The following is a 26,208-nucleotide window of genomic DNA, read 5'->3' as shown; positions in this document are numbered from 1 at the left end:
CCAACTTAGATTGTGTCTTTTGCCCAGAGTAGCCAAATCCTCATCTAAGCAAAGGATCATTTTAGTGGTTAGAGAATGATTCAGGTGTCAAGTCAGAATATTGCTTAAAAGTTTTTTAAATCTCTCATAATAATCTGGAATTCATTCATCTGGTCTTTGCTTGCACTGTTGAATCTTTATCCAGTCTACAGTTTTTGAAAAAAGCTCTGGGATAAGTTCGAGGGGTTTCTGAGCTAAATCCTTGCATTTATTGCGAGCTTGTGAACTGTGTGATTCAAAATCCATTAAGGAGTGTTTCTCTGTCCATTCATTCTCTGCTTTGCTTTGAGAAACTAATAAACTGTATTAATTTAGATGTGAAAACCCGAGCTCGTAGGTCTGGATGGTTAACTCAGATTCGTTGTTGTTGGAGTCACTAAATTGTGTCTGACTCTTTGCTCTCCCATGGACTGTAGCTCCCAGGCTTCTCTGTCCATGGGATTTCCCAGGCAAAAATACTGGAATGAGTTGCCATTTCCTTCTCCAGGGTATCTTCTCCACCCAGGGATTGAACCTGAGTCTCATGCATTGGCACGTTGATTCTTAACCACTGAGCTGCCAGGGAAGCCCTTAGATTCCTTAGCAAATCCCAGTGGATCCTGACTTGGATCAGGAAATTCCTTAGCTAAGGCTCTAAGGTTCTATTTGGGTCCAGGGTATGTATGTGAGCACCGAGGATGGGTCACCTCTCTAATAGGTTTCTCCTTAAAGGGAGCTGTAATCACTTCTGATTTTTTTATCCTCCTTTTCTGAGGAGAGGGGAGCAGCAGGAGGCAGAAGAGTTGGAAGAGAAAAAGAGTGAGTGTCTGGGCCAGGCTCTTCAGATAGAAGAAGAACAGAGGGAGAGAGAGAGAGCACTAGTGGCTTTTTTTAGTTCTGATATAATTTCAAGCACTTTTCTGTTTGTTTCCTGCAAAGAAGTTATTGTTTCATTTCTTCTTTTAGAAGCTTCTAAATAACCAATCAGAGTGAGCATTCCGTTCAGTCTGTCTGATCTTACAGCTGGCTTTTCTAACTGTGCATGCAAAAATATCAGTCTTGGACTATCAAAAGAACCCCAACTTGACCATTTTAGGTTGAGATCTCCTTTAGATATAGTCTGCCCATTTCACTAAGTACTTTCAAATATGAGCTTTGTATGTGTTGTACATGAATCTGGCTTGGGTGTTCGTTGGAGGTTTGTTTTCTGATGCCCCTCGTTTCTGTGTTTGAGTCTATTTCTCATTTTAAGTTGAATTTGTCAGGGGTAAAATTTACTAATGAAGTTGTGTGGTGGGTCAGTGTGCTGTTTGTGAGCTTAACTCCTCTACTGCTGCTAAGTCACTTCTGTCGGGTCCGACTCTGTGCGACCCCATAGATGGCAGCCCACCAGGCTCCCCCGTCCCTGGGATTCTTCAGGCAAGAATACTGGAGTGGGTTGCCATTTCCTTCTCCAATGCATGAAGGTGAAAAGTGAAAGTGAAGTCGCTCGGTCCTGTCCAACTCTGAGCAACCCCATGGACTGCAGCTTACCAGGCTCCTCCATCCATGGGATTTTCCAGGCAAGAGTCGTTTCAACCCTTTTCTTTATCTTGGTTTTTCTCCCTTGGACAGTCTAAGACCACCGTAGGTGCTTGGATCGCTGAATGGCCAATTTTTATTCATGACTCCTGGTGAGCAAATATTTCAGTTAATGATTAGTTTTCCCTGTGGGACCCTGCATGGTATGAGGATGCTGTCTCCACCATTCCCGTAAACTTTTCAGTCTCCTGAGAAAGTCATAACTGGCTGAGAGGAGTCTTATTCCTTTTCTTTGGAGCTCAGTATTTTTCTTTGGCGGCGGGGGTGGGGTGGGGGTGGGGGTGGGGGTGGGTGGGCCGCACGGGACTTTGTTTTTTTTTAATATACATTATTTAATTGGAAGGTAATTACTTTACAATATTGTATTGGTTTTGCCATACATCAGCATGAATCTGCCATGGGTGTTTCCCATCCTGAACCCCCCTCCCACTTCCCTCCCCATACCATCCCTCTGGGTCATCCCAGTACATCAGCCCCAAGCATCCTGTATCATGCATTAAGCCTGGTCTGGCGATGCATTTCAGATATGATAATTTGCATGTTTCAATGCCATTCTCCCAAATCATCCCACCCTCACCCTCTCCCACAGAGTCCATAAGCCTGTTCTATACATCTGTGTCTCTTTTGCTGTCTCACGTACAGGGTTATTGTTACCATCTTTCTAAATTCCATATATATGCGTTAGTATACTGTATTGGTGTTTTTCTTTCTGGCTTATTTCACTCTGTATAATAGGCTCTGGTTTCATCCACCTCATTAGAACTGATTCAAATGTATTCTTTTTAATGGCTGAGTAATACTCCATCGTGTATATGTACCACAGCTTTCTTATCCATTCATCTACTGATGGACATCTAGGTTGCTTCCATGTCCTGGCTATTATAAACAGTGCTGCAATGAACATTGGGGTACATGTGTCTCTTTCAGTTCTGGTTTCCTCGGTGTGTATGCCCAGCAGTGGGATTGCTGGATCATATGGCAATTCTATTTCCAGTTTTTTAAGGAATCTCCACACTGTTCTCCACAGTGGCTGTACCAGTTTGCATTCCCACCAACAGTGTAAGAGGGTTCCCTTTTCTCCACATCCTCTCCAGCATTTCAGTTATTCTGTTGTTCATCTCTGTTCTTTAGTTCTTCTAGGTCTTTGTTAAACATTTCTTGTGTCTTGACCTGTGCCTTAATTTTTTTCCCAGATCATCTTTGCTGTCTTTACTCTTTTTCCTCCAGTAGATTGCCTGCCTCCACTTCACTTACTTGTTCTTCTGGGTTTTTATCTTGTTAATTCATCTGGGACACATTGGTCTACTGTAATTTTGTCTACCTTCCTGTGATTTTGGTTTCCATTTTGCAAGCTGCAGGGTTATAATTCTTTTTGCTTCTGTCCACCCCCTGGTGGATGAAGCTGTCTAAGAGGCTTGTCAGGCTTCCTGATGGGAGGAGCTGGTTCTTGCCCGCTAGTGAGTGGAACTGGAAGTTGTTCCTCTGGTAGGCAGGACCACGTCAGGGGCTGCGTTTATTGAGCAGCTGTGTGCTCAGGAGGATTTTAAGCAGTTTATCCCAACCTGTTGGTTGCTTAGCCTGAGGCATCCCAGCACTGGAGCCAACAGGCTGTTGGGTGGGACCAGGTCTTAGTGAGAAAATGGCCCCCTTCCAAGAGGGCTCACACTGGCGCCTCCTGTGTCCTTGTCCCCACAGTGAACCACAACTGCCCCTACCTCTCCCGGAGACCCTCCAATACTGGCAGGTACTTTGGGGCCAGTCTCTTATGAGATCATTACTTTTTTCCCCTGGATCTTTATATACTTGAGATCCTGTGTGCACCCTCCAAGAGTGGGGTTTCTGTTTCCCCCAGTCCTGTGGAATTCTGTGATCAAACCCTCATGAACTTCAAAACCAGATTTTCTGGGGATTCCTACTCCCATTGCTAGACCCACAGGTTGGGAAGCCTGATGTGGGGTTCAGAACTTTCAGTCCTCTGGGAGAACTTCTGTGGTATAATTATTTTCCAGTCTGTGGGTTGCTGCCTGATTTGATTTCATCACTGTTGTGCCTCTCTCACTGTCTTGTTTTGGCTTTTTCTTTGGATGTAGGGTATCTTTTTTGATAGGTTCCAGTGGTTTTTGTCAGTGGTTGTTCAATAGTTGTGGTTTGGATGTCTCATTAAGAAGAGGTGAGCTCATGTTCTTCTCTGCCATCTCATCTCCTTGATTCCTTGTACTTCAGTTACTCCTTGGTGTAAGGAATGGCTGAGTCTGCAATCACTCCACCTTCTTTTGGAGTCTCCTTCAGCTTCTCCAGTTCCTGGGCAGCTGTGTGTGTTCGGTTCTCTGACAAGGGCTCCAGGCTCTGTCTCCAACACCTCGCCCTTACAAGACGCTAGTGGACCAGCTGCACTGCTACCTAGGCAGCGAGGGGGCGCTCTAGATCGTGAAGGCTTTTCATGAACAGAAATTCGTAGATTTAATGTCGGCAGATTTTATGAGTTTATTACATGTTGGATTTTTTTTTTAATGAAGCATAGTTGATTTACAGTGTTGTGCTAATTTCTGCTGTACAGCAAAGTGATTTGGCTATATATATATATATATGTTTATTCTTTTTTAATATTCTTTTCCATTGTGGTTTATCATAAAATACTGAATATAGTTCTCTGTTCCGTACAGGAGGACTTTGGTGCTTACCCATTCTGTATGTAATAGCTCATGTTTACTCACCCCAGCCTATCACTGCACCCCTCCCCAGCCCCCTCCGTCTTGGCGATCACAAGCCTGTTCTCTGTATTCATGACTGCTTCACGGGTAGGTTCATGTGTGTCATGCTTCAGATCCCACATGTAAGTAATACCATGAGTTAGTTTTCTCTTTGCCGCTGACTTCGCCGAGTATGATAATTTCTAGTTGCATCCACGCTGCTGCACGTGGCATTACTTCATTCTTGTGTATGGCTGAGTAGTGTTCCATTTTGTGTGTCTTCTCTGTCCATTCATTTGTTGATAGATATTTGTTTCCATGTCTTGGCTATTGGAAATTGCGCTGCTGTGAACAAAAGGGTGCCATGTATCTTTCTGGATTAGAGTTTTGTGTGGATTTAGCTTCCCTGGTGGCTCAGATGGTAAGAAATCTGCCTGCAATTCAGGAGACCTGCGTTCGATCCCTGGGTGGGGAAGATCCCCTGGAGAAGGAAATGGCTCCCCACTCCACTATTCTTGCCTGGAGAATTCCATGGACAGAGAAGCCTCTTGGGCTGCAGTCCATGGGGTTGTAGAGAGTCGGACATGACTGAGCATGTATGCATACACTGATGCAATAAGTCTCCACTCTTGACCACTGGAAGCAGAGTTGCTGGGTTCGGGGTTTGGCACACCTTGAAGGTAAGGTCCAGGATGTTTGTTAGAAGAGTCTGATATCTTAACTTTCTGCTGGTCAGCCAATGATGTCCTTTGACTTCCAGCATAGATTGTACCTGATGAGGGGTTAATACATCTAAGCGTTGTCACAGGGTGAGCTTGGATACCTCATTAACAAGCAGGGCTGCTACTGCCCACAGCCAGCTTGGCCATCCCAGGGCCGCAGAGTCCATTTGTTTTGGAAAGTGAGCCACAGGTCTCTGATCCATTCCCAGCTTTTGGGTTAGGATTCCTAGTGGCTAATCCCGACCTCTTCATGCACATATAGGGTAAAGGGCTTTTCCATGTTTGCAAGCCCCACTGCTGGTGCTCTGCTAAACTAAGTCTTTAGAGTCTCAGAGGCCCTTTAGTTTACTGATGGTCCTTATTCTTTTGAAGGGGTTCCTTTCTCCTCCCTTTAGAGCCTCATATCGGGGTTTAGCTATAGGGCTGTCATTTAGAATCCAGATATGACAGAACCCAGCTGTCCCAAGAACGCCTTGGAGTTGTTTCTTGGTGGTTGGAGATGGTATGCACTAATTGCTGTTTGATCTATGGCCAGGGTTTGTTTGCCCCTGGGATCAAGACAAATCCTAAATATTGAACTCCTCGCTGTGAAATCTGAGCCTTCTTGGAGAGACTTTTATCCACTTTTTGCCAGAAAACTTAGGACCCTATCAGTATTTTGATCTGAATCACTACTTATCAATGTCATCAACAGATTGTAGCAGAGTTCTCTTCTCAAGGCTCAGTTCCCTTAATTCCCTTGCTAATGCATTTCCAAAAAGATGGAGGCCTTCCTGGAAACCCTGGGGAAGCACTGTCCAGGCATATTGGTTAGCCCCCAGGGTGTCAGGGTCCCTCCATTCAAAGGCAAAAAGGTGTTGAGAATCTGGATGTTGGGGAATCCAGAAAAATTCATCTTTGAGGTCCAAAACAGAAATACTGAGTGTCCCCTCGCAGTTGGGTGAGGAGGGTGTGTGGGTTTGGCGCCAGTGGGTAAATAGGGATGACGGCCTCATTCACTACTGCTGAGTCTTACACCAACTGATACTGCCCGCTAGGCATCTGGACAGGAAGGATTGGGGTAGTGCAGGGGGACTGGCAGGATCTGATGAGTCATGTTTTAGGAATTTGCTGAGCAGTAGTTGGAGTCCCCTCAGGGCCTCAGGCTTCCGAGGATATTGTGTCTTCCAGGGGTGTTTTCCTCAGGCCTTAAATCTTATGTTTTATTGGGGGAGCACATTTTGCCCTTCTTGGCATTGAGGTATCCCAAACTACAGGATCTACTTGTCAAATTTCCTAAAGGATGTTGTGGGGGATATTTTGATGCCCACCAGGTGGGTCATCTGGGATTGCTCACATACGCATTCTCTGTTTGGATTCTTTACCTCCTTGGACTTCATCTTGTCCTAAGATTATGTAGCAGATCTCACCCGAGGAGGAGGACTGGGCATTCTGGCATGTACAGAAAGGAGTGAGTAATAACAATAGACCCGACGTTGCAGGCAAGGGGGAGATGTAAATCACCTTACCTTTAGCTGGCCAAGCCAGAACAGAGCAGGTATCTCCAGTGTCCACAGGAAACTCTGTTTTCTTACCTGCCACATCGAAGAAGGCTCTCTGGAGTAGAGAGGGTGGATCAGGTGGGACGTGGAATCGGCCAGGCACCTGAGCCTGTCAGTTGGGGTGTGGAAATTGCTCACAGGGAACTGGGGCCAGTCAGGGTCACCCCTCTGGCATCCCACAGGAAGGTGCTCAGGACAGCCCCCCTCCCAGTGCCCCCCCTTTCTGACAAAAGGTGTGACTGGTTCAGGCCCAGGTGGTTTCTTGGTGGTGCGTCCAGCCTTCTCAGCCCTCCACGGTCCCCTTGAGGTGGTAGGTGAGTCGGAGCTGCCAAAAGCTGTGTTTTCTGTATTAGCCTCTTATCTTGATTGGCCTCCTCCGTTAAGTCTAAGTTGTTATAGACCTTTACAGTGGGGTTTGGGCCCAGCCTCAAGTTTTTGTCATTTTCTCTGGATATCTGGAGTAGCCTGAGTGATAAAATGCACAGCCAGTAGTGTCTCGCTTAAGACTCAGGGTCTGTATTGGTGTCCTTTCTGAGTGTCTCCGTCACTGGCTCAGGAAGACTGCTGGGGTTTCATCTTTTTCCTGTGTAACCTCTCAGGCCTTATAATAACTCACAGGCTTTGGCACACCTTTTCATTCCTTCTGATAGACAAGTAATGTAATGTCTCATCCTAGCCTGGCCTACACGATTGTCATAATTGGATTGCGGGTCATGTTCTGGGGTTACATACCCACGCCCCCCTCTGCACCCCTCCTCCACCTGATGAAGTTGGTGGTGTGGATTGGTGGCCAATAGGCCATCTGCTATTTCCCTGGCCTTTTCCAGTATATGCTCCTTTTCATGCGGGGTGCAGCAGTGGGCCAGAATAACCCTGATGTCCTGCTATGTGTGAGAGAAAGCCGATCCCAGCCTGGGAAATTTACCCCTAAACTTGTCAGGGTTCTCTGAGAACCTGGCAAACCTCTCCTTGCAGATTAACCCAGTTACTTTAAGACCTCTCTTTGGGATGTCCTCCAGGGGCCCCTTAAAGCACCCCAAAGTTAACTGGGAGTCAGGAAAGTTTCATTTAGAATTTGCTATTTGAAAATTCTGTCAAAAAGTTTTAAAACACCCAGGCAGATAGGATCATAGGTTTCTGTGAAACAATCCTTACTCCTTGAGCTAAGGTGGGAAAAAATAAAAAGTCGATGTAGATCACTTAAAGGCACAGGGACTCACACAATCTTTTATCAAAAGAGCATCCAGGACAGCTTTTGTTCTATGAGAGAGGCCAATCCAGTCCTACACCAGTCTGCTCTTAATAAAATCCATGTACCTAGTTACGTGTAATCCAACCTTAGAAAATCCCGACCACATACAGAATTCTTTTTCATTGCCCCTCCTCTGCAAATCGTCTGCCACTTTCTGTAGCTATACGTTGTGTCGTGTTCTCTCCCCATTCAGAGGACTCTCTGTGACCCTGTGAACTGCAGCACTCCACCTTCCCTGTCCTTCACTATCTCCCAGAATTTGCTCAGACTCCCGTCCATTCAGTCAGTGATGGCATCCAACCATCTCAACTTCTGTCGTCCCCTTCTCCTCCTGCCCTCAATCTTTCCTAGCATCAAGTGGTCTTTCCCAGAGAGTCAGCTCTTTGCATCAGGTGGCCCAAGTATTGGAGCTTCAGCATCAGTCCTTCCAATGAATATTTGGGGTTGATTTCCTTTACGATTGACTAGTTTGATCTTCATGCTGTTCAAGGGACTTTCAAGAGTCTTTTCCAGCACCACAATTTGAAAGCATCAGTTCTTTGGCACTCAGCTTTCTTTATGGTGCAACTCTCACATCCATACATGAATACATGACTATTGGAAAAACCATAGCTTTAACTATATGGATCTTTGTTGGCAAGGTGATGTCTCTGCTTTCTAATATACTGTCTAGGTTTGTCATAACTGTTCTTCCAAGGAGCAAGTGTCTTTTAATTTCGTGGCTGCAGTCACTGTCTGCATTGATTTTTGGAGCCCAAGAAAATGAAATATGGCATTGTTTTCACATTTTCCCCATCTATATGTCATGAAGTGATAGGACTGGATGCCATGATCTTTGTTTTTTGAATATTGAGTTTTAATCCAGCTTTTTCACTCTCCTCTTTGAACCTTCATCAAGAGACTTCTCTTCACTTTCTCCCATTAAAGTGGTATCATATGCATATCTGAGGTTGCTGATATTTCTTCCGGCAATTTTGACTGCACCTTGTGATTTATCCAGCCTAGCATTTCAAATGATGTACTTTGCGTATAAGTTAAATAAGCAGAGTGACAGTATACAGCCTTGATGTACTCCTTTCCCAATTTTGAACTAGTCTGTTGGTCCATGTGTGGTTGTAACTGATGCTTCTTTACTTGGATACAGGTTTCTCAGGAGGCAGGAAATGTGGTCTGGTATTCTCATCTCTTGAAGAATATTCCACAGTTGGTTGTGATCCACATAGTCAAAGGCTTTAGCATAGTCAGTGAAGCAGATGTTTTTCTGGAATTCTCTTGCTTTTTCTGTGATCCAGTGGTTGTTGGTAATTTTATCTCTGGGTCTTCTGCCTTTTCTGAACCCAGCTTGTACATCTGGAAGTTTGCGGTTCACCTACTGTTGAAGCCTAGCTTGAAGGATTTTGAGCATAATCTTGCTGGCATGTGAAATGAGTGTAATTGTATGGTAATTTGAGAATTCTTTGGCATTGCCTTTCTTTGGGATTGGAATAAAGACTGACCTTTTCCAGTCCTGTACCCACTCCAGTGTTCTTGCCTGGAGAATCCCAGGGACGGGGGAGCCTGGTGGGCTGCCGTCTATGGGGTCGCACAGAGTCAGACACGACTGAAGCGACTTAGCAGCAGCAGCCACTGCTGTTTTCCAAATTTGCTGGCATACCGAGTGCAGCACTTTAGCAGCAGCATCTTTTAAGATTTGAAATAGCTCAGCTGGAATTCCATCAGCTTCACTAGCTTTGTTTGTAGTGATGCTTCCTAAGGCCCACTTGACTTCACACTCCAGGATGTCTGGCTCTAGGTGAGTGATCACACCATCGTGGTTATCTGGGTCATGAAGATCTTTTTTGTACAGTTCTTCTGTGTATTCTTGCCACCTTTTCTTAATCTCTTCTGCTTCTGTTAGGTCCTTGCTTTTTTTATCCTTTACTGTGCCTATCTTTGCATGAAATGTTCTCTTAATATCTCCAGTCGTCTTAAAGAGATCTCTAGTCTTTCCCATTCTGTTGTTTTCCTCTGTTTCTTTGCATTGTTTACTTAAGAAGGCTTCATTTTCTTTCCTTGCTATTCTCTGCTACTCTGCATTCAGTTGGGTATTATCTTTCCCTTTCTCCTTTCCCTTTCATTTTTCTTCTTTTCTCAGCTTTTTGTAAGGCCTCCTCCGACAACCACTTAGCCTTCCTGCATTTCTTTTTCTTTGAATGGTTTTGGTCACCACCTCCTGTACAATGTTAATGAACCTCTGTCCATAGTTCTTCAGGCACTCTGTCTACCAGATCTAGTCCCTTGAATCTATTCATCACCTCCCCTTAATAATCATAAGGGATTTGATTTGGCCATACCTGAATGGCCTAGTGATTTTCCCAACTTCCTTCAATTTTAGCTGGAATTTTGCAATAAGGAGCTGATGGTCTGAGCCACAGTCTGCACCAGGTCTTGTTTTTGCTGACTGTATAGAGAGAGCTTCATCTTCAGATGCAAAGAATATAATCAATCTGATTTCAGTATTGGCCATCTGGTCCATGTATAGAGTCGTCTCTTGTGTTGTTGGAAGAGGGTCTTTGATATGACCAGTGTGTTCTCTTGGCAAAACTGTTAGCCTTTGCCCTGCTTCATTTTGTACTCAAAGGCTGAACTTGCCTGTTACTCCAGGTATCTTTTGACGTCCTACCTTTACATTCCAGTTGCATATGACTAAAAGGACATCTTTTGGTATTAGTTCTAGGATGTCTTGTAGGTCTTCATAGAATAATTCGACTTTAACTTCTTCAGCATTAGTGGTTAGGGCATAGACTTTGACTGTTGTGATGCTGAATGGTTTGCTTTAGAAATGAACCAAGATCATTCTGTCATTTTTGAGATTGCAACCAAGTACTGCATTTCAGACTTCTGGCCTGGAGAATTTCATGGACTCTATAGTCCTTGGGGTTGTAGAGAGTCAGACAAGACTGAGCGACTTTCACTTTCACTTTTCATTCCTTCAAAGGGATTCTTGGCCATAGTAGTAGATATAATGGTCATCTGAATTAAATTCGCCTGTTCCCGTCCATTTTAGTTCACTGATTCCTAAAATGTCGATACTCACTCTTGCCATCTCCTGTTTGACCACATCTAGTTTATTTTGATTCATGGACCTAACCTTGCAGGTCCCTATGCAGTATTGTTCTTTGCAGCATCCAGATTTACTTTGACCATCAGACACATCCACAGCTGGACATCGTTGCTGCTTTGGCTCAGTCTCTTCATTCTTTCTATAGCTATTTCTCCGCTCTTCCCCAGTAGTATATTGGACACCAACCAGCCTCAGGGGTTCATCTTTCAGTGTCATCTTTTTGCCTTTTCATACTGTTCATGGGGTTCTCAAGACAAGAATACTGAAGTGGTTTGCCAGTCCATAAATTGGTAGAAAACATTTCAGGGTGGCACCATACATCTTTAGTTTCTCTCTCACAAGACAAAAGTAGATAAATTTAGACCTAATTTTTAGCAATTAATGTTCCAGTATTTTATCCTATTTGAAATTGTCTGGATATTCAGTTAATGCCTATCATTTAACTTATTTTTAAACTTACCAAAATTTGGAGGGACTATTTTAGATGAAAGTTTTCAAAACATGATTAGTCCTATGGGGTTTACCAAAAAGTTCTTATCCCAGTTACCTTTACTTCAAAATTTGATCATATCAGGTTGTTTTCCCTGTTGACAGATTTTATAACAGAAACACTGTGTGCTTATTTCTAGTAACCCTCAGTTCAGTTAAGTTCAGTCACTCAGTCGTGTCCGACTCTTTGCGACCCCATGAATTGCAGCAGGCCAGGCCTGCCTGTCCATCACCAACTCCCAGAGTTCACCCAGACTCATGTCCATCGAATTGGTGATGCTGTCCAGCCATCTCATCCTCTGTCGTCCCCTTCTCCTCCTGCCCACAATCCCTTCCAGCATCAGGGTCTTTTCCATTGAGTCAACTCTTCACATGAGGTGGCCGAAGTATTGGAGTTTCAGCTTCAGCATCAGTCCTTCCAGTGAATACCCAGGACTGATCTCCTTTAGGATGGACTGGTTGGATCTCCTTGCAGTCCAAGGGACTCTCAAGAGTCTTCTCCAACACCACAGTTCAAAAGCATCAATTCTTCGGCGCTCAGCCTTCTTCACAGTCCAACTCTCACATCCATACATGACCACAGGAAAAACCATAGCCTTGACTAGATAGACCTTTGTTGGCAAAGTAATGTCTCTGCTTTTGAATATGCTACCTAGGTTGGTCATAACTTTCCTTCCAAGGAGTAAGCGTCTTTTAATTTCATGGCTGCAGTCACCATCTGCAGTGATTTTGGAGCCCAAAAAGATAAAGTCTGACGCTGTTTCCACTGTTTGCCCATCTATTTGCCATGAAGTGATGGGACCAGATGCCATGATCTTCGTTTTCTGAATGTTGAGCTTTAAGCCAACTTTCTCACTCTCCTCTTTCACTTTCATCAAGAGGCTTTTGAGTTCCTCTTCACTTTCTGCCATAAGGGTGGTGTCATCTGCATATCTGAGGTTATTGATATTTGTCCCGGCAGTCTTGATTCCAGCTTGTGCTTCTTCCAGCCCAGCATTTCTCACAATGTACTCTGTGTATAAGTTAAATAAGCAGGGTGACAATATACAGCCTTTACGTACTTTTTTTCTTATTTGGAACCAATGTGTTCCATGTCCAGTTCTAACTGTTGCTTCCTGACCTGCATATAGGTTTCTCAAGAGGCAGGTCATGTGGTCTGGTATTCCCATCTCTTTTCAGAATTTTCCACAGTTTATTGTGATCCAAACAGTGAAAGTGTTATACTTAACACTGATGTCTCTAAAGACAGGTCTGTATTGATTAAGCACACAGGTTTAAGCCAGACAAGCCAATTTCTATAGAACCAGAGATCTCATAGTTTTCCTGCTTGAATTGAAAATGCACCTCTCCTTTTTTCCCCTCAGTCTAGGGTCTACAGATCAATCCAGTACTTGCTGAGAGCACAGACAGAGCAATTACATTGCAGAGGGCAAGGAGAGAGATGCAGGCCCCTCCAGCTCAAGCAGGAGGGGAAAATGCAGGCTCCTGTCTTTTCTTTCTGTTCTTTAAAGTTCTACCAAGTACCCCAGGGCTGCCGTCTCAGGGCATGTGGGCTGTGTTTGTATTTCAAGGCTTAAGTCCTCCACCAGGCCTACAGTGTCACAGAGACCTGCAGAACAGCTGGACAGACAAAACTGCATCATAAAGGTAGCAATCACAAAACTTAAAGACACAAAAATCTTTCAGGATAAAGGGGCCGGTAGTGTAGGAGTGAGGACTGAGGAAGAGGTAAAGGGAGGAGGGACAGAAAAGACTGAAAAACAGAGAGAGTGCTGTTTCTACCCGCCCCCCTGCAGGTGTCTGTTCAGGCACCAAGCAGCACACTTCTGGAAAGGGCCAGTGAAGGAGGGGGTGCCCTGTCTGCTGCCCACCCGATGCTCTAGCCCAGAAGCCAGCCCGTTGTCTGTGGGACTGCAACCCAAAGGTGGGGCTCTGACCACGTGGTATATAGCATATATAGTGTACAGCATATAGCAGTCTGCCGCTGCAGCCTGTCCCAGCAGGGCTTCTCTTGGGGGCAGGAAATAAAGGTGAGAATATTGGGACAGTCAGACTTGCAGCCACAACATGACCTGAGGGCGGAACCTCTGTCACTGTCCTGAATCTCCAGGGGGAGCCCTCTGGCCCGGGGTCTGTGCAGTGTGAGGCCAGCCTCTCCACCTCTGCTCGCCACCTGCCAGAGGAGCAGGTCTCACAGGCTGAGAGGAGGGATGCTGTAGCTGCCCGACGTCCACTCTTGGGAGGGTAAGACTGAAGGAGAGGACAGAGAGAGAAGATTTCAGGAGAGGGAAAAGGACAAAGGCGCGGGGAGGCGTTGCCTGAGTGAGGTACTGAGGCCCCCAGGGGCCAGGAAGGCAGTCTTAAAACGAGGTGATGCTGAAACAAGCGGTCAGGTGGCCACTTGTCACCCGGGGCAGCTGCATCCCATGGTCCCAGAGGGGCCCAGATCCTCTACCCAGAAGGGGACGGGCCCCATGTTGGGCACTGCAGAATATGTTACCACCCAGGGTTCTTGGCCTCCTTGACAGAGGCCGGATGAAACATTCAGGCGCGGCCTTCTTGGGGCCCCTGCTGCAGCGGGGGTCAGGGGGACACAGACCAACAGGTTCCCTTGGGCGCCTCCCACTCATTTCAGTCTATGGGTGTCCTTTGCCCAAAAGTGGGTCTCTTGTAGGCAGCCTGTTGTAGGCTCTGGTTTTTTAATCGAGTCTGCCACTCTGTGTCTTCTGATTGGAGCATTTAGTTTATCAGCTTTTAAGGGAATTCTTGGTAGATATGTATTTATTGCCATTTTAACCTGGTTTTCCCAGTTGGTTATGGATTTCTTCTTTGTCCTCTTTGTTTTTCCTGTTGTGGTTTCATGGTTTTCTTCTGTATTATGCTTGTGTTCTCTTCTTGGTTTGTGAATCTGGTTTGTGGTTATCATGCTTTTCAAGTGTTAACCGCATCCTATATCTGCTTGCCTTAGGCTGGGAGTCAAGCACATTCTAGGAAATGAACAAATATATATACATTTTCTTTCTTCCCTCACATTTTATGATTTTGATGTTCTTTTTTGCATCCCTGTGCTCATCCTTTTGGTGTTTTCACAGTGGTAATTATTGATACTGACCAGGGTTCTTGGCCTGCCTTAATCAGTGGAAATCGACTGGAGGCCAGATAAGAAATTCAGGTATAAGGCTTTATTCAGGCTTCTGCGCTGGCTGCAGGAGTGAGTGAAAACAAATAACATGTTCACATGCTCCCCAAGTGGGGGACAAGCTTGTTCCTTATATGGGGTGAGGGTAGGGTAGGGGTGTGTTGGGGGGGCAGGGGGGGTGCTTAGGTGGTCTTGCCCCCCTCTCTGGTGGTGGTGAGTGCAGCCGGTGCGTGCACAGTACCTGCTTTGGCTTGGGACACCCAGGTTTCGTTCTTGGCTCTTCAGAAATGACATCTTTTTTTTCTCTTTTTGCCTTTTTTGTATCTTTTGGTCCCAAATTTGTTCCAACTGTACACACACAGGGTTGTTTTTAGTCGCACCTATTTTGTAGCTTGAGAGGCTTGTCCAGGGCCAAGCTTTGCAACACTGCGGCAAAAGCTCCCAGGTCCCAGGCCTGTCTCATGACTTTCACAGATGGTGTTTTATTTTTTTGTTTTTAATCTGTATACTGGCTTATTTAGGTGATTTGCTTTCCAATTGTGAATTTCTATTTTCTATAGATTCTTACTTTTCTATTTAGAAAGGAACTTTCTATATTTTGGGCTTCCCTAGTGGCTCAGATGGTAAAGAGTCTGCCCGCAGTGCAGGATACCTGGGTTCGATCCCTGGTCAGGGAGATCCCTTGGAGAAGGGAATAGCAGCCTTCTCCAGTATTCCTGCCTGGAGAATCCCATAGACAGAGGAGCCTGCCGGGCTACAGTCCATGGGGTTGCACGGAGTCAGACATGACTGAACGACTAACACTTTCAGTATTTCTTTCAGGATATATTTAACATTGCTATATTCTTTTAGTTTCTGGTTGTCTGAGAAATTGTCTTTCCTAGTCTAAATGATAATTCTGTTGGGTAGAGTGTCTTAGGTTGCAGATTTTTCCCTTTCAAGATTTTGAATATATCTTGCCATTCCCTTCTGGCCTGCAGCTTTTCTGGCTGCAACTACCAGAAATCAGCTGCTAGCTTTTTAGGGGTCCTTGCTGCCTTTGGTTTTCTCTTTCTGCCTTTGTAATCTTCGTTTTTAATTTTTGCCATTTTTCAAAGAGTGTGTCTTAAGTTTACCTTGTTTGAGAGTGTCTGTGCTTCCTGTACCTGAGTATCTGTTTCCTTCTTTAGGTTTGGGAAGTTTTCAGCCATAATTTCTTCAAAAACATTTTCAATCTCCTTTTCTCTTTCTTCCCCTTCTGGAATCCCTATTATACATAGGTTGGCACGCCTTTTATTGTCCCATAGGTTTCTCATGGGCTTCCTAGGTGGCGCCAGTGGTAAAGAATCCCCCTGCCAGTGCAGGAGATGCAAGAGGCGTGGGTCTGGTCCTTGGGTTGGAAAGGTAGGAAATTCTTGCCAGGAAACTTGCGTGGACAGAGGAGCCTGGCGGGCTACAGTCCATGGGGTGACAAAGAGTCAGACACGACTGAGCACGCACGCACTAGAATCTACTAGGCTTCTTCTATTGCTTTAATTTTCTTTTCTTTTCTTTTTTCTTTTAAATTTTATTTTATTTTTAAACTTTACATAATTGTATTAGTTTTGCCAAATATCAAAATGAATCCGCCACCGGTATACATGTGTTCCCCATCCTGAACCCTCCTCCCTCCTCCCTCCCCATACCATCCCTCTGGGTCGTCCCAGTGCACTAGCCCCAAGCATCCAGTATCGTGCATCAAACCTGGACTGGCATCTCGTTTCATACATTCTATTTTACGTGTTTCAATGCCATTCTCCCAAATCTTCCCACCCTCTCCCTCTCCCACAGAGTCCATAAGACTGTTCTATACATCAATGTCTCTTTTGCTGTCTCGTACACAGGGTTATTGTTACCATCTTTCTAAATTCCATATATATGCGTTATTATACTGTATTGGTGTTTTTCCTTCTGGCTTACTTCACTCTGTATAATAGGCTCCAGTTTCATCCACCTCATTAGAACTGATTCAAATGTTTTCTTTTTAATGGCTGAGTAATATTCCATTGTGTATATGTACCATAGCTTTCTTATCCATTCATCTGCTGATGGACATCTAGGTTGCTTCCATGTCCTGGCTAAGCAACTCCTATAGCTCAACTCCAGAAAAATAAATGACCCAATCAAAAAATGGGCCAAAGAACTAAATAGACATTTCTCCAAAGAAGACATACAGATGGCTAACAAACACATGAAAAGATGCTCAACATCACTCATTATCAGAGAAATGCAAATCAAAACCACTATGAGGTACCATTTCACACCAGTCAGAATGGCTGCGATCCAAAAGTCTACAAGTAATAAATGCTGGAGAGGGTGTGGAGAAAAGGGAACCCTCTTACACTGTTGGTGGGAATGCAAACTAGTACAGCCACTATGGAGAACAGTGTGGAGATTCCTTAAGAAACTGGAAATAGAACTGCCTTATGATCCAGCAATCCCACTGCTGGGCATACACACTGAGGAAACCAGAAGGGAAAGAGACACGTGTACCCCAATGTTCATCGCAGCACTGTTTATTGCTTTCATTTTCTTTTAAAATTTGGCTTTCTGTCTGCTGTCCTGAGTGGGTAATTTCCATTATTCGAATTTTCTAGGTCACTTATTCATTCTCGTGCATTATTTATTGTGCTATTCGTTGCCTTTAGTTCATGAGCTTTCTAACTTTTTCTTAGCTCCTCTCTATAGTTTCTAGTTCCTTTTTATAATGTTCTTCATTTCTGTTGACTGATGTGGTTGTTCTGTCGCCGCATTATGTCCACCTCTTTGCACACCCATGGACCGCAGCATGCCAGGCCTCCCTGTCCCTCACCATCTCCCGGAGTTTTCACATGCACACTCATGTCCATTGAATCAGTGATGCCATCCAACCATCTCATCCTCTGTCCCCTTTTCTTCTTCTGCCTTCAGTCTTTCCCAGCATCAGAGTCTTTTCCAGTGAGTCAGCTCTTCGCATCAGGTGGCCAAAGTATTGGAGCTTCAGCATCAGTCCTTCCAGAAGAGTATTCAGGGTTGATTTCTTTTAGGATTAACTGGCTTGATGTCCTTGCAGTCCAAGGGACTCTCAAGAGTCTGTTCCAGCACTACAGTTTGAAAAGCATCAATTTTTAGTCACTCTGCCTTCTTCATCGTCCAGCTCTCACATTCGTACATGACAGCTGAAAAGATCATAGCCTGGATTATATGTGCCTTTGTTGGCAAAGTGGTATCTTTGCTTTTTACCACACTGTCTAGGTTTGTCATAGCTTTCCTGCCGGGAAGCAGTTGTTTTCCAGTTTCATGGCTGCGGTCACCATCCACAGTGATTTTAAAGCCCAGGAAGAGGAAATCTGTCAGTGCTTCCTTTTCCCCTTCTGTTTGCCATGAAGTGATGGGACTGGATGCCATGGTCTTAGTTTTAACACTGAGTTTTAAGACGCTTCTTTCACTCTTCTCCTTCACCCTCATCAAGTGGTTCTGTAGCTCCTCTTCACTGTCTTCCATTAGAGTGGTATCATCTGCATATCTGAGGTGGTTACTATTTCTCCGGGCAGTCTTGATTCCAGATTGTAACTCATCCAGTCCGGCATTTTGTATGACGTGCTCTGTGTATAAGTTAAACAAATAGCCTTGTCGTACTCCTTTCTCAATCCCGAACCAGTCAGTTGTTCCATACAGGGTTGTAACTGTTGCTTCTTGACCCACATACACGTTTCTCAGGAGATAGGTAAGATGGTCTGGTATTCCCATCTCTTTAAGAGTTTTCCACAGTTCGTTATGATCTACACAGTCAAAGGCTCCAGTGTAGTCTATGAAGCAGATGTTTTTCTGGAATTCCCTTGCTTCTCTATGATCCAGCGAATTTTGGCAGTTTGATCTCTGGTTCCTCTGCCTTTTCAAATTCAGCTTGAACATCTGGATGCTCTCAGTTCACATACTGCTGAAGGCTAGCATGGAGGATTTTGAGCAGTACCTTACTAGCATGGGAGATGAGTGCCATTGCCTGGTGGTATGAACATTCTTCAGCTCTGCCCTTCTTGGGAACTGGGATGAGGATTCACCGTTTCCAGTCCTGTGGCCACTGCTGAGTTTTCCAAATTTGCTGGCGTATTGAGTGCAGCACTTTCACAGCATCATCTTTTAGGATTTGAAATAGCTCAGCTGGAATTCCATCACGTCCACTAGCTTTGTTCGTAGTAATGCTTCCTAAGGCCCACTTGATCTCACACTCCAGGATGTCTGGCTCTGAGTGAGAGACTACACCACCATGGTTATCAGGGTCATTAAGATCTTTTTTGTACAGTTCTTCTGTGTATTATTTCCATCTCTTCTTGATCTCTTCTGCTTCTGTTAGATCTTCACCATTTCTCTCCTTTATTGTGCCCATCTTTGGATGAAATGTTCCGTTGATATTTCCAGTTTTCTCAAAGAGATCTCTAGTCTTAGCCTGTCTGTTGCTTTCCTCTCTCCTTTGCACTGTTCACTGAGGAAGGCCTTCTTGTCTCTCCTCGCTATTCTCTGGATCTGCATTTAGTTGGGGCACCTTTCCCTTTCTCTCTCGCTTTTTGCTTTTCTTTTCTCAGCTATTTGTGAAGCCTCCTCAGATAACACTTTGCCTTCTTGCATCTCTTTGGGATGGTTTTATTCACTGCCTCCTGTACAGTATTACAGACCTCGCTCCATGATTCCTCAGGTGCTCTGTTTACTAGGTCTAATCCCTTGAATCTATTCTGTATTCATTACCTCCCCTGTATATTCATTGGGGATTTAAGTCATACCTGACTGGCCTAGTGGTTTTCCCTGCCTTTTTTTAGTTTAAGTCTGAATTTTGCTATGAGGAGCTGATGATCTGAGCCATAGTCAGCTCCAGGTCTTATTTCTGCCGACTGTATACAGCTTCTCCATCTTTGGCTACAAAGAATGTAATCAATCTGATCTCAGTATTGATCATTTGGTGATGTCCATGTGTAAAGTCATCTCTTGTTTTGTTGAAAAAGGGTGTTTGCTTTCACCAGTGTATTCTCTTGGCAGAATTCTGTTGGTCTTTACTCTGCTTCATTTTGTACTCCAAGGCCAAACTTGTCTGTTACTCCAGGTATCTCTTGACTTCCTACTTTTGCATTCCTGTCCCTTATGCTGAATAGGATATCTTTTTTTTTTTTTTTTGGTATTCTAGGTTTTCTAGGTCTTCATAGAACTGATCAACTTCAACTTCTTCAGCATTGCTGGTTGGGGCACAGACTTGGATTACTGTGATTTTGAATGGTTTGCCTTGGAAATGAACTGAGACCATTCTGTCATTTTTTTTTTTTTTTAACGATGGTGTCACTGGGCTCCACCTCCAGGGTGATGGTCTTGCCGGTCAGGGTCTTCACGAAGATCTGCATTTTGACCTGTGAGTGAATGCGCAGATGCCGCAAATTCAATCACGCCGAGTCACCTCCAAGACGACACAGGAACCCAACAATGCCAGCCGCGTCTCCATTCTGTCATTTTTAAGGTTGCACCCAAGTACTGCATTTCGGACTCTTTTGTTGACTCTGAGGGTTATTCCATTTCTTCTAAGGGATTCCAGCCCACAGCAGTAGATATAACGGTCGTCTGAATTAAATTCTCCCATCCCCGTCCATTTTATTTCACTGATTTCTAACATGTCAGTGTTTTCTCTTGCCATCTCCTGTTCAGCCACATCCAATTTACCTTGATTCATGGACCTAATATTCCAGTTTCCTCTGTGGTACTGTTCTTCACAGCATCTGACTTTACTTTCGTCACCAGACACACCCACAGCTGAGCATCGTTTCCTCTCTGGCCCAGCCGTTCATTCTTTTTGGAGCTATTAGTAATTGTCCTCTGCTCCTCCCCAGTAGCATACTGGACACCTTCTGACCTGGGGGCTCATCTTTCAGTGTCAAATCTTTTTGCCTTTTTACACACTTCATGGGGTTCTCCCTGCTAGTGTGTTGGAGTGGATTGCCATTCCCTCCTCCAGGGGACCACGTTCTGTTAGAAGTCTGCACTGTGACACACGGCACGGCTCACAGCTTCACTGAGTTACACAAGCCCTTTTGCCATGACAAGGCAGTGTTCCTTGAGGGAGATTTCTGTCAATAACCTTTCTTAATTCCTTGAGTGTTTTCATTATCTCCATTTTGAAATCTGTGTCTGTTAGGTCTTTTTCATTGTTCTTTGTGGGGAATTCTCTTCATCGTTTAACTGGGAGTGGTTTCTCTGCTTCTTCATCCTCTTGCTCTGAGTTAAGGAGGAACGGTTGTCTCTGTTGGAGCAGGAGTCTTGGGGGCTGTTCCTATGTGGGCGTGTCCCATGTAGCTTGTGCGGGTTTAATATAATGTGAGGGCTGTTTTTATTTTTACGTGTTTGGCTGCGCTGGGTCCTAGGTGTGGTGTGCAGGATCTTCAGTCATAGCAGGTGGGGTCTAGTTCCCTGACCAGGGAGTGAACCGGGCCCCCTGCACTGGGACTGCTGAGCCTTAACTACTGGGCCAGCAGGGAAGTCCTGTGAGGGCTGTTTTCAGTGTGTGCCTGTTGGCCCTTTGGTCAGCATGTGCTTGGTGTTCTCCCCTTGATGCAGGGGGTGTGCAGATGCGGTGGCCGGTGCCAGGTAATGGATTTTTCAGTGGCAGTGGTGGCTCCTGCGCAGCCCAGCAGCTTTGTGATGGGAGTGGAGGCAGCACATGACTGCCTCTGGAGGCTGGGAGGGGGTAGCCTGCAGCTTGAGACTGCTCCTGCAGCCCGGGGGTCGGGGGCGGTGGGTGGCCTCTAGTGACCGCTCCAGCTCCCACTCCCGGAGCTTGTCCCGCCACCCGCAGCAGCCCTCGAGCAGGAAGAAAGGCTGTGATGGTGGGGCCTCCCCTCCCCGTGCGCCCCCCACAGTGGTGCCTGTGGGAAGCTCAGGCTTCTTCCTCAGAGCCCATTGGGTGTGGCCACACCAGACTGCAACCCCTTGTGCTGTGTCTACACAGCACGGCCCGCCCCCCCGCGCCCTCTCCCCAGGCCCGCTCTTGGGAGTGCAGAGCCGTGGCACTGACCGTCTGAGCAGGCCTGGCCATGCTGAGCGCCACAGACCAGACCATGTTCCTCTCTGAGGCTCTGAGGCTCCCCCTCCGTCCTGGCCGATCTCCCGGCTGGTGAGGGGACTTCCCAGCACGCAGGTCCTGCGTGACCTTTCCTCTTTCGCAGCTCCCTCCCTGTGGCACAGGTCCAGTCTCATTCCTTTCTTGCCTTTTTTTGTCCCTCTCGGTTACATGGAGATTTTCTTGGCCTTTCAGAGGTCTGAGGTCTTGTGCCAGCATTTAGTAGATACTCTGTGAGAATCCTTCCGCATCTAGATGTATCTTTGATGCACCTGGATTTTTCAGTGGCAGTGGTGGCTCCACTGGCAGTGGGTGGCGGGACAAGCTCCGGGAGCGGTCACTAGTTGCCCACCCCCCCCCCGCCCCCCCAGGCTGCAGGAGCAGTCTCAAGCTGCGGGCTACCCGCTCCCAGCCTCCAGGGGCAGTCATGTGCTGCCTCCACTCCCATCACAAAGCTGCTGGGCTGCGCGGGAGCCACCACGTCCACCTTGTGGGAGGAGGTGCGCTTTGTGTCCTGGTGTTCCGCCACTCTGAATGGCTCCTGTATCACACAGTGACCTTTTTATGTAGGGAATTCCTTCTCACTCTGGGATAATTAAATCATTGCTCTTTTGTTAGCTCCTAAAATGCTTATATGTAAATCTCTTGTCCACCTGGGATTTAGTTTTGGCATATGGTGTTATATTCATAGTTTCTATGTGTCTGATTGTTCCATATTACATTGTTAACTCTCAGTTTGTTTGAATTTATCCAGTATTTTTTGCTCATAATTCTTTCCCTCAGACCTTTGATGGTGTACGGACCTACTTCCTCTTTGAGTGGGGCCGTGGATGGAAAGCTTTTTGTTTTGTCAAATCCATCTTTATTTTGGTAAGTTTCTTTGCTGGGTTTAAAATTTCAGAGTTGCAGTTACTTTCTCTAAGTGCATTGAAGGTATTAGTCTACCACTCGTTGGCTCCTTCTATTGTGAAAATTCAAGTGTCAGTCTTTTTTTTTTTGGCCTCGCTGTGCAGCTTGCAGAGATCTAGGGATTGAACTGGTGCCCTTGGCCATGAAAGTTTGGAGTCCTAACCACTGGACTGCCAGAGGATTCCCTGTCAGTCCTGTGTTCTCTTACTTTGTGGTGATCTCTCTGTGTCTCTGAGTGCTTTTAGGGTCTCTTTTTTTTGGTATTCTGTTTCTCTCAGGTGTAGATTTTGTTGGGCTTCCTGGAGCTGAGGCTTGGTATCATTCATCACTTTTGGGACCTTCTCTGATACTTTGTCTTGAGAGTCTTCAGTTACTGTCTCTCCCTGTTTCCTAGCCCTTCTGCAATTTTAATTACATATTTATTTTCCTCCACATTGCATAAGCTTTCCTGTTTTCATGTCGTCAGTCTGTGCTCCTGATAGTTCTACCTTTTAATGGCCTTGCCAACTTTGTCCACTCAGTTGATCTTGATTTTTATTTTTAAAGATTCATTTATTTTTGCTTTTTGACTGTGGTGGATCTCTGTCGCTGCACATGCGCTTTCTGTAGCTGTGGGGAGTGGGAGTGAGCGGTGTGCAGATTCTCGTGGTGGTTTCTCTTGCTGCCCGGCGCAGGCTCAGGGCGCGCAGGCGGCGCAGGCTCAGGGCGCGCAGGCGGCGCAGGCTCAGGGCGCGCAGGCGGCGCAGGCTCAGGGCGCGCAGGCGGCGCAGGCTCAGGGCGCGCAGGCGGCGCAGGCTCAGGGCGCGCAGGCGGCGCAGGCTCAGGGCGCGCAGGCGGCGCAGGCTCAGGGCGCGCAGGCGGCGGTAGCTGTGCCGTGTGAGCTCAGTGGTTGCCGTGCAGGGGCTTGGTTGCTCCGCGGCACGTGGGATCTTTCTGGACCAGGGATCAGACTGGCGTATTTGATTGCATTGCAAGGTGGATTCTCAACTACTGGATCACCAGGGAAACCTGGATCTTGATTTTTAATTTCGATTCTTGTGTTTTTTATTTTTAGACATTTTTTTTTTTTGGAAATCTCCTTGATCATTGTTTAATATGAACTTTTAAAAATTAGTTCTGATTTTAATTGTTAAGGTTGAGTCAAAATAAATCATTTTCCTCATTGTTTACCATGAAATTTTTATCCTCATCCATTAGTATATTAAAATACAAAAGACCTTGTGTCACATGACCTTGCCAAGGGTGCAGATAAAGACAGTTCTACTTTTTTTCCTTTCATATTTTTACAGTTTGCTTTCCTTGCCTCACTAGTGTTTAGAACCCACTATACAATGTCAAGTAGAATGAGTGAGCATGGGAGTTGTTATCTTTTTCTGTATTGTGGAAAGAATGCATTTACTGTTTCACCATTAAACGTGATGCTAGTTGGAGGTTTTACATTGATAGATTTTTCAGATTAAGGAAGTTATTTTCTATTCCTAGTTTGCTGAGGGATTTTTTTTTTTTTGTCTGCACTGCACAGCATGTGGGATCTAAATTCCCCAACCAGGGATTGAACCTGCACCCCCTGTGTTGGAAGTGTGGAGTCTTAACCACTGAATTCCCAGTGTTAAGACAGTCTCTGAGAGTTTTTATTTAAAAATCGTTGTTGTCAAATACTCTTTCTGTGTCTGTTAAGATGATTATTTTTTCTCATTTATTCTATATGGTGAGATTTTCCAAATGCTAAATCACCCTACATTCCTGGCCTAATCTCTTCTTGATTATATTATTCCTTTTTTCATATTGCTGAACTTAATTTGCTAATTTTTTGTTAAGAATTTTTGTATCTGTGACCCACAAGGATATTGGTCTAAATTTTTCTTTTTTTAATGTTTTCTCATATTAGGGTTAGGATAGGGTTATGCTAGCCTTGTAAAGTAGGAATTACTGTCTTCCTTTATTTTTTGAAAGTTTGTGTAGAATGTTGTTTCCGTTTTTCTTCCTATTTTTTAAGTTGAACTGTAGTTGATTTACAGTATTGTTAGTTTCAGGTGTACAGCAAAGTGATTGTTACACACACACATTCTTCTTCAGATTGTTTTCTGTTCTAGGTTAGTACAAGATATTGAAGATAGCTCCCTGAGCTATAGGTTAGGTCCTTGTTTATATCTGTTAACCCCATACTCCTAATTAATCCCTCCCTACCCGCTTTCCATAAAGCGGGTAACCATAAATTTTTTTTCTATGCCTGAGTCCTTCTGTTTTGTAGAAGTTCATTTGTATTATTTTCTAGATTCCACATATAGGTGAAATGAATTTTGTCTTTCCTTGATCATTGTGATAGTCTGCGACTTTGTGTTTTAATACCTCTTTCACACTGTGCATGCTTACTGTTTTATCTTTACTGGAATTTTCAATCTTTAAAACTTGGCAGATACTGACTTTGTGATTTCTTCTGGGTTCTAATTCTTGGTGCCTAGTTTTGACCACAGAGGTCCTGGTTCTTTACCTGTGAGGAATTATTTGAAGTCTGAATTGAAGATGAATTTCTCCAGAGAGAATTTGCATTTGATTCTAGGAGGGACCTGGAGGAACAGTCAGCCCTGGAATCAGTTTAAATTAAAACTTCCACAGACTTCTCAGGCAGCCTGCTTAGCATGAATCCTGGCTGCAGAAGCGGGCACGTGACTCCTGTCACAGTCCCCATTTCACCCCATTCCTAGGCTTTTCAGAGTCTGCACAAACTGAAGTTCATGAATCCTGCAGTTCCTCTGCTGTCTTAGTTTATAAAGGGTTTCAGAGCGCTTGTTACTTCTCTGGCTTCCTGCTTTAATCTTTTGGCAATTTCTTGCTGGATTTTGAAAGATTAATTCTATCTTGTTCCTTTTTTGCGTGTGTTTTCAGCAGTTTTCCATGTTTCTAGCTCTGGTGCTTGGTGCTCTGAGGTGCAGGGAGGTGTTGGGGGGGCCACTCCTGACCTGTGTCTTGTTTTCCAGCTCTCCGGGAGATGCTGCATAACCACTCCTTTGTGGGCTGCGTGAATCCTCAGTGGGCCTTGGCACAGCATCAGACCAAGTTATACCTTCTCAACACCACCAGACTTAGGTAAATCGGTGCAAACGAAATGCAGAGCTGCTAGGACGGTGGTCCTGGAGACAGAGGCAGGAGAAGCTGGGGAGAGCAGGGTGACAGTCGGAAAGGGCCCAGCTTCAGAGGCAGATGTGTGGTTTCTCACCCAGGCTCAACATTTACCATTTATGTGACCATGGACAAGTCACTTTGATAACTGAGTCTCGGATTTCTCTTCTGTAAAAGTGGGGTATCACTATTAATTCACAGGGTTTTGTGAAGGTAAGATGACGTGCTCTGAGCCGGATGTTGAGAGCTTGGAGCTGGTGGGGTATTCCAGCCTGTGTGGTGTACAGCAGGGGCTGCGGGCTGCTCTGCAACACCAGCTCTCAGCTGCTCAAATCCAACTGATTGGATTTAAAGCTGGGATCAGGTCCCGTGATGCAGGGGCTGACTGAATTCAAGTGGTGGGGGAGGGAGGGCTGAGCGCCTGGGAGACTTTGAGGGAGAAACCCCCGCTCTGTATCAGGGCCCCCCGCTGACACAGTGAGGAGGGAGATCACTTGGGCCTCCAGGGCAGGGAAGGGAGGCAGGGGAGGGGTGAGAGGGCCTGACACCTCCTC

At 45.3% G+C, this 26,208-nt stretch overlaps 1 protein-coding gene across 1 annotated transcript in view; it reads left to right on the top strand.

The window, feature by feature from the left end:
* The window catches only part of MLH1 (mutL homolog 1), an 87,732-nt gene that overhangs the window by 54,766 nt on the left and 6,758 nt on the right, over nucleotides 1-26,208 (top strand). The window contains exon 14 of the mRNA XM_070359578.1: nucleotides 25,513-25,621. Coding sequence (XP_070215679.1) covers nucleotides 25,513-25,621 — 109 coding nt within the window. The remainder of the gene's footprint in view (nucleotides 1-25,512; nucleotides 25,622-26,208) is intronic.

The sequence above is a fragment of the Bos mutus genome, chromosome 22 (genome assembly GCF_027580195.1).
Source record: "Bos mutus isolate GX-2022 chromosome 22, NWIPB_WYAK_1.1, whole genome shotgun sequence".
NCBI classification, from domain to species: Eukaryota; Metazoa; Chordata; class Mammalia; order Artiodactyla; family Bovidae; genus Bos; species Bos mutus.
This window is presented reverse-complemented; position numbering and strand designations above follow the sequence as displayed.